Source organism: Centruroides vittatus, unplaced genomic scaffold (genome assembly GCF_030686945.1).
Source record: "Centruroides vittatus isolate TY-2023 unplaced genomic scaffold, ASM3068694v2 contig_2882, whole genome shotgun sequence".
Classification (NCBI taxonomy): domain Eukaryota; kingdom Metazoa; phylum Arthropoda; class Arachnida; order Scorpiones; family Buthidae; genus Centruroides; species Centruroides vittatus.
The window spans coordinates 26,208-33,916 of NW_027121835.1; the positions used below are offsets into that span (position 1 = coordinate 26,208).

The 7,709-nt window shown below is 37.9% G+C and overlaps 2 protein-coding genes across 2 annotated transcripts; one reads left to right on the forward strand and one right to left on the reverse strand.

Annotated features, from left to right (window-relative positions):
• Positions 1 to 3,448: 3,448 nt before the first annotated feature.
• LOC136972259 (uncharacterized) lies at positions 3,449 to 4,693 on the forward strand. The gene is made up of 4 exons (XM_067266815.1): positions 3,449 to 3,695; positions 3,774 to 3,845; positions 3,995 to 4,101; positions 4,181 to 4,693. Exons 1-4 carry the CDS (start codon positions 3,599 to 3,601, stop codon positions 4,691 to 4,693), a joined length of 789 nt encoding a protein of 262 aa, XP_067122916.1. The 5' UTR covers positions 3,449 to 3,598.
• Positions 4,694 to 4,915: 222 nt separating this feature from the next.
• LOC136972260 (putative nuclease HARBI1) lies at positions 4,916 to 7,470 on the reverse strand. Its single transcript, XM_067266816.1, has 2 exons — positions 7,094 to 7,470; positions 4,916 to 5,714 (listed from the first exon to the last, which is right to left on the reverse strand). The coding sequence occupies exons 1-2, from the start codon at positions 7,468 to 7,470 to the stop codon at positions 4,916 to 4,918; spliced, it is 1,176 nt and encodes a 391-aa protein (XP_067122917.1).
• Positions 7,471 to 7,709: the final 239 nt, after the last annotated feature.

Below are 7,709 nucleotides of genomic sequence, written 5' to 3' on the forward strand. Positions count from 1 at the left end.
GGTCCGTGAGACCTGCCCACGTCAAGATTGCGGCTCGGTTTTGTTACGCGTCACGCGTTACGCGAGTGGAGGAAGTTGATGGGTCCGACGATAGAGCGGCGGTGGCGATACTCGAATAAATGACATTAACAAGGAATAAAACAACAACAATTTATTAAGACTAAAACGACGGTTACAATAGGGCGAGCTACTGTCGCCTAAGGTTTAGCCACGCGGAGGGAGAGTTTTCACAACTTTGGGGAGACATACCTCGTGGTCCGAATCGGTCTTGTTACCGTATCGTCTTGTTGAGATATCTTCGGGTATCCTTTTGTTAGCGTCGGGACGCGCACACACACTATCCAAGGGACACTACGTAACCGACCGACCCCCTTTCCCTCTCTCATCGCCCTTTTATTTTCTCGGTCACGTTCCTCTCCTCCACCAACTATTCGGATTTTGTTCCTCATGACTCAATTTTTTCTCCGTGGGAACCAAACAATAAAAAATTTTATTGTTAGCGTTTGGTTCCGGCGGGTTCGAATTTTCACAATTGTTTAGTATAGGGACAAAAATGGTATAATATGCACAGTCTATGGGCTCGATAATAATTTCCAGAATACAAAATATGTCATTTTCGTTTTCTACAAATAAAGAAAGGTGTGACAGATTGATTGTAACAGACTGAATACTATACTTTAAATTGAGTTGATATAATATAAAAAGAAAAGTTTACCTTTAAATTTTGCTATATGTCTATTTTGGTAAGCAATAAGTTCGGTAAGTATTTAGTCATTACGTTTATTTAAAATTTATGTTATAGTTTTGCTGTTTTTATTTCAATTAAATAAACGTCATTATTAATTAACGCAATTTGCTTTATTCTGTAAATTAGTAAAGTCAGAGCACCGAAAGTGTAACGTAATTTTTAGCTGTCTTATTAAAACTCTTTTCGCCCCGAAGTCGTTAATTAAGAGAGCTTTTTTCAAGCATATAAAGGGGAAGGTAATGAAGAGCGGGGTCCGACCTTTCTGCGTGGACTTCCCGAAGAATGTTACAATTAAAAAACGGTGTGAGTCCAATGCGATTCTCAATAGGTATGCAATTTGAAAAAATTGTAGACCCATAAATTACGCTGTCGTTTGTCCGTCAGTCCATCCAGCATTCTTTAATCTCAAGAATGGAGTTAGATATATGAAAGAGGAGACAGACCAGATATGGAAACCTTAGGGGCAGGAGGCCTCGATTAACTATATAGGAATGATACCGTCCCGAATTTGTCGCTTCCTAGGGGAATAAGAGTTCTAACGGACTGTTCCTGGTAGTGAATGCGAAGAACAGTTGTTAGTGCCCTGTTCCAGCCGGAGAATCTCTTCGTCTTAGGAAATCCCATTCGGTTTTTTGTGGGAATATTTCTGTTAGCCTAGTGAGGCGAAGAATGACTCTGTTATCATAGTGAGGCAAAAAACTGACTTTTTTTGTCTTTGAATTCGGGACTCCTAAAGGTTTCGCATCTCTGATCGGACGCTCCCCTCTCCGATTAATGGCTTCCTGGAAGTAAGATTGTGTCTGTGCAAACTCATTACCACGGACTTGTGGACTACCATCGCGTCCAGTACGTCAACCCGGTTCGTTCAATATACTTTTTGTCTCAATATCTTAATTAGGGGGAGTAGATTAATTTCTAAGTCCTTGGTTTTCGATCGTTTCTAAGTTGTGGGGAGGATTTTTTTTTGGGAGGTGGCACCGGGGGTTTTTCTCGGCTATGCTTTCTTTAGTAGCCCCTAAGGTTGGGTTAGGATAGATTAATTATATATCGAGTTACGGCGATTTTTAGATTTTTATATAAGCTTTTATGGGAAATTTTCAAATCTAAAACGATCGTTAGAGCCGTTTAACGTTCTTTCTAACGGTCCGCTTTAAATCTTAACGATTTTCTAACGTTTTTATTCTCATTGCCGTATTTATCTTTCGTTCGATTTTTCTTTCTTTCTTTTTTTTTTTTATTTATATAGTTAAGTTAAGCTAGTTTTGCACTTAAGAGTACATTTTTGTAATTTATTAGTTAAGTTTTCATTTGTGTTGTCGTGTTTTCGTCGCAAGACTACAGTCCTGATCGGAATCAGGGTAGCTTGCGTTGCTTAGTACTTTTGTGAGTGTTTGATGGCGACGGGCAGCTCATCGAAATTTCTTGACGAGGCGCTCAAGCTCCTCGATGAGCTTAAGGGTTATCTTGCTAGAAATAGAAATAGGAAGTTGGGCTCAGGAGCCCATTCGCGGTTTATAACTGTTCAGTTCCAGCGATTGATTGATCTAGCGAGTTCCACAGTGTCAACTTGTTCTGTTCTTGATTCCATTGACACTCGGTTGGATTCGCTTATCACCAAGGGTGATCTCGATGGCGCGTTTACTGCACATGCTGAGAGGACTGGGGCGGTTTTCTCTGAGGTCTTAGAGGCCGTTCGTGGATTGCAGCGGGTTGTTCCAGCGTCGGGGTCGGCGGTTGGTGATCTCACTGATGCATTTGCTGCACATGCAGAGAGAACGGACGCAGTTATCTCTGAGGTGCTGGAGACCGTTCGTGGAGTGCAGCAGGTTGTGCCGGCTTCAGGGCCGGTGGTATCCAGGGCACCCGGGCTTTATAGTGACGCTGTTAAGCTTCCTGCTCTACCCTTGGATTCAGTTTCGGTGCCTTCCAAATCTTGTCACACTGTACTGGTGTACAGTAACCCTGAGTCTAACGACTCTGAGCTTACCAGAAAGGTCCTAACTTCTGGAATCAATCCGCATAGCTTAAAAATAGGTGTTCAGAGAATACGCCGTATTCAAAAAGGCGGGATTGCTGTTGATTTGGGATGTAGAGCAGATGTGGGAATTTTATGTAATGCTGTTTCTGAGGTTTCCGGTTTACGTTCAGTTATTCCGAAAAAGAGACGCCCACTGATCAAGATTATCTCGGTACCTAAATCTATTGAGAGGGACCAGCTCTTAGATGCCATTTATGAGCAGAACAGCCGGGTTGCCGTGTTATATTCCAAAGAAACATTTCTGGAGAAAATTAGGGTGCGTTTCCCAATTGAACAGCATAGTACCACTCTCGTTTCTTGGATTGCAGAGGTCTCACCGGACCTCAGGTGTTTCCTCCTAAAAGAGGAGAAGGTGAACTTGCAGTGGACTAGGTGTAGTGTCGTAGACTTTCTTCCATCGAATCAATGTTTCAAATGCCTTAAATTTGGGCATTTCGCCAAGAATTGCGATGCAGAAGAACGTACATGCAGTCAGTGTGGAGGCAATCATGCCTTCAAAGATTGCAACAGGAAAACAGAAACTCCAAATGATGAACTGCATTAGAGAGAATAAGAAGAAAATAGACCATAATGCGCTCGATAAAGTTTGTCCTGCCTTTATTCGATCAAGAACACAGCTCCTTGCCAGAATAGACTATGGGTGCGTTTACTTTTAGCTCCGATCTCGCTCCTAGCGCGCTCAGCCTGTATACTTTTCGTTAGCTACCAATGAGCACAGCGTATACTTTTCGCACCCATGACGTCATTGCTAGCATTCCTAGCGCGCTCGGCGTGCTCGGAGAATTTACAACGAGCTTGGCGTTTGTTCAAAGATGGCGGCGTCCATGTACGATGTTACCGTTACTCTACCGGACGGAAAAGAAGTGAAATTACGTGTTAACGAAGACGTTTGTCGTCAGATGATGGAAGGTAAGTAAAAAGGAATTCCTAAAAGTGTATAATTTTATATCATAAATCCTATTTCGATAACAGAGGACTTCATTACAGATGTAAATTATGCCAGAGAATTGGCTTTGAAAACCATTTCAACTGCTTCAGTTGAACCGAGTATCCCTACTGGTAAGTCAAATTTTGATTCTGAATAAAATTGTTGAAAGAATAAACTAAGATCACAATATAATTTGCGCCGATTGTTAAAAAAAAATTATAATTTTTAATCTGTTATAATAAGGGCTCCATATCTAAATATTTTCTATCTTTTATTATAGAGGAGTCCTGTGGCTTCCAGTGGCCCAAAGCCAGGACCATTGAATTAATTTCGTTATACAACGAACACAGAGAGAAATTCGAATTACCTCAATATACAAATATTCAGGTTGTACTGCTTGCCAAATTAACATTGTACGTATGAACCTTTCATAAATAATTTCTAACAACCTTCTTTAATATTATAGATATGGAGGATAATTGCAAATAAATTAAATGAAGAGGGGTTTTCGGTGACTCCAGCCCAGGTTGACACCAAATGGCGCGGGCTGAAAAAAACTTTTAAAAAAATAAAACTTCACAATTCCCAATCTGGTAACAACCGGAAACATTGGGAATTTTATTCCTTAATGGATGATGCCATTGGGAAACGGCCAGAAATATCCCCTGTTGCTACTTGTAGCAACACAGATGGAGTGAGAGTGAATCCTCACTCAAGTTCCACTCCCACTCCGTCATCCCCGTCTCCCGTGGCGTGCACATCATCCCAGTCTCCTGTGGCGTGCACATCATCCCCATCAACCCAATCTCCTGTGCCCTCTTCATCTAATACCAATTCTCGTAAGAGAAAAAGAGACAGCAGCGAGTTGCTCAACGTCTTACATGATATTAGAAGAGAAATACAGGAGAGGAGAGAGGAAAGAAAGAAAGAACGCGAAAAACTCCACAAAATATTAGATAAAATTTTAGAAAAATTATAAATAAAGTTCATTTTTATTGAAAACAAAAAGTTTTTAAAGTTTTTATTTCATATAAAGTAAACAAAAACTCGTTTTTAATATTTTTGATGTAATCTTTATTTCATAAACTTAATTACTTAATATATGATATATATACAGACAATATGTTACATTACAGAAAGTTATATAATATATACACATACAAAAAGTTATATAATACATATACATTTCTTTTTTATGTCATTAATGCTGTATTCGCCTTGCAAAAAGAATGTTTGCCAAATCACTACGCTTATTTTGTGCATCTCTTCTTGCTTGGACGTTTTCAATTACTTCTGGCACTCCAACTAACCTTTCCTCTTCAATATTGGTTTCATCTCCTTCTAAGATAGAAAAGTTGTGGAGAATGCATCCTGCCATAATTAGCATCACCATTAAGTCCAATCGATGCATATCAAGAAGTTTGAAGCGTCTAAACCGACCAACAAACAACCCAAATGCTCTTTCAATTGAGCTTCTACATTTTGAAAGCTTGGTGTTGAAATATGATTGAATTTCAGTTAAATGGCCATTGTCTCGGTATGGTGTTAATAAATATTTATTTAAAGGATAGGCTGCATCACCGAGGAGGTGAGTGTCTACCGGAAATCCTACACCTTCATCAATTCGCTTAGCTAATGTGGATCGACGATAGACACAGGCATCATGAACTGATCCCGCCTCTCCTACATAACAGTCCGTGAATAGCAACTTCTCGTTGCATACAGCCTGGAGAATAATTGAATAAAATTGTTTCCTATTATAATAGGATGAATGGTCATTCCTGGGGGCTTTAATAGCCATATGCTTACCATCTACAACTCCAATCACTCCAGGAAAACCAAACTTTTTTGTGTAATATTGGCTTGTTTTAAATGCCTGTTCTTGGTTTGGCCAAGAAATTATACCCTCTCTTTTATTCAAGTCCAAAAGTGCTGAGGAAAATTCATGTAGTATTTTCCAAGCTGTTCGTCTGCATATGTTAAAACGATCCGCAGCTAACCTGAAAATGAAAATGCACGTTAAGTTGCTACATAGTATTGTATATACATAAATATTAATAATTTGTATATAATGCAATACACTAACAGCATTATATAGTCTGTTAATTAATTATAGCCACACTTGGGTTAGGTTAGGAATTCAAGAGATGATTTCATTTGTCTATGCAAATTATTTTACACTGATTTTTGAAAATTCAAAATTAATCATTATATTAATAATTTAACAACAAAAATATATTTTTGGCTCCCAAAAGTATAGATGATAAAACAAAATTGCAAAATTTGAAGCATAAGAAACTTATGTGATGTCATTTATTTTTTATAATTATAACACTTTTACTTTGTTGTCAAGTAGTAATTTAAATACTGAATCAAAACTTTCCAAAATTTTATATGGAAAAGAGTTTAGTATGGAAGAAATTACATGAATATGGAAATTAAAAGCAGGAGGCTGTAGTGTCAAGGAACTTGCAAGTTTTAATGAGCAGATCTTCTACTGAAATTTATAAAATTTTGGAAAAATCATCACTAATACCTTCTAAACATTGATTAAGGAAGGCCCAAAATCATATGTCAAAGTGGTAGTGATAGAACTGTGCATCTTGCATCACAACAGAATAAATTAGCTTGTCAAATTTTGTGTGAAAGTGGATTAAAAACATCAAAAAGCAAGCACTGTTAGTCAAAGAATTTCAGCAGCTCCACATGTGAAATTTTATGCCTTGATAAAAAATCATCAGTAACAAAATTGGCAAGAATGCAGTAGACTAAAGGTCACATGCTGTGGAATGACCAATAGCTTAGTCCTTTACAGTAATGAAAAAAAATTTAATTTGTATGGCCTAATTACTGGTATGGTATTAGGAAAGACAAGTGCAATTTTTCAACAGTCAACAAGGTGGTGATTCTGTTATGGTGTGGGGCTGCTTTGGATTTAATGGTTTATCAAATTTAGGGATTTTAACTGACAAACATCTAAAAATTATCAAGAAGTCCTAAAAAAGTCATTTATTACCTATTGGAGAAGAAATTAAGAGGGACAAACTGTAATTTTATGCAAACAGGAGTATTTAATGTTAGTTGTACTATTTTTAGCTTCTATATGTATTACCTTTAAAATATAAAAATTTGGTGTAGTTATATTTAATTGACACAAAAAGATCAAGAATTTACAAAATTTGTGATGATGTTAAAAGTTGTTAACTTATTTATACTGTAAAACAGAATTTATGTTTAAAGTTTCAAAGTACCAAAGTTTCATTTAAAAATTCTTTATAGTTTTCTTTTAATTCAAAAATATATATACATTTTGTTAATTTTAACCACAATTCATATTATTCACATGAATCTCAATTAACGATATAGATCTGTACTTTACCTGAACGGAGCTTGATTCGATAACAAGTAGAGACTGCACAATACTTTTTTCTCCGCCGTCAATGGACATCGTCCTCTTGAATTCTGATTTTTATTAAACAAGGGTGCTAATTTTGACATTAAAGTGTCCGCAGTTGTCCTGTTTAATCGAAAATGTTCTTGAAAATCCTTCGATCGGTATCTTGGCACGGTGTACTCAACATACCCTTTCACTTTCTCAACTGACTTGCTGTTCTCACCACTAGACGAATTCGCCTCAGCTTCTACTGCAGATATTGCACATTCTAGCAACAGATCATCGTCTTCAGACTCCGAATCTAGAGACTGTAGCTGTGAAATTATCGCTACAGCCGCTGACACTAATCCGGAAGCCGCCATTACTGTGTGTATACTTTTACGAGCGTGCTAGTATGACGTCAGGCTGAGCTAGGTGTCAGCTCGGCGAGCTTGGAAGCTAGCAAAAAGTAAGACGCACCCTATGGCGTCTAACAGAGATACGGATTTTTGCCATAGAAACTCTCAACTACGCATTGTACAGAGTAATCTGGAACGAGTGATCTCTGCAGGCTCTCAGAAACTCAAGCAATCTCCAAAACAGACTATGGACTGTGATAATC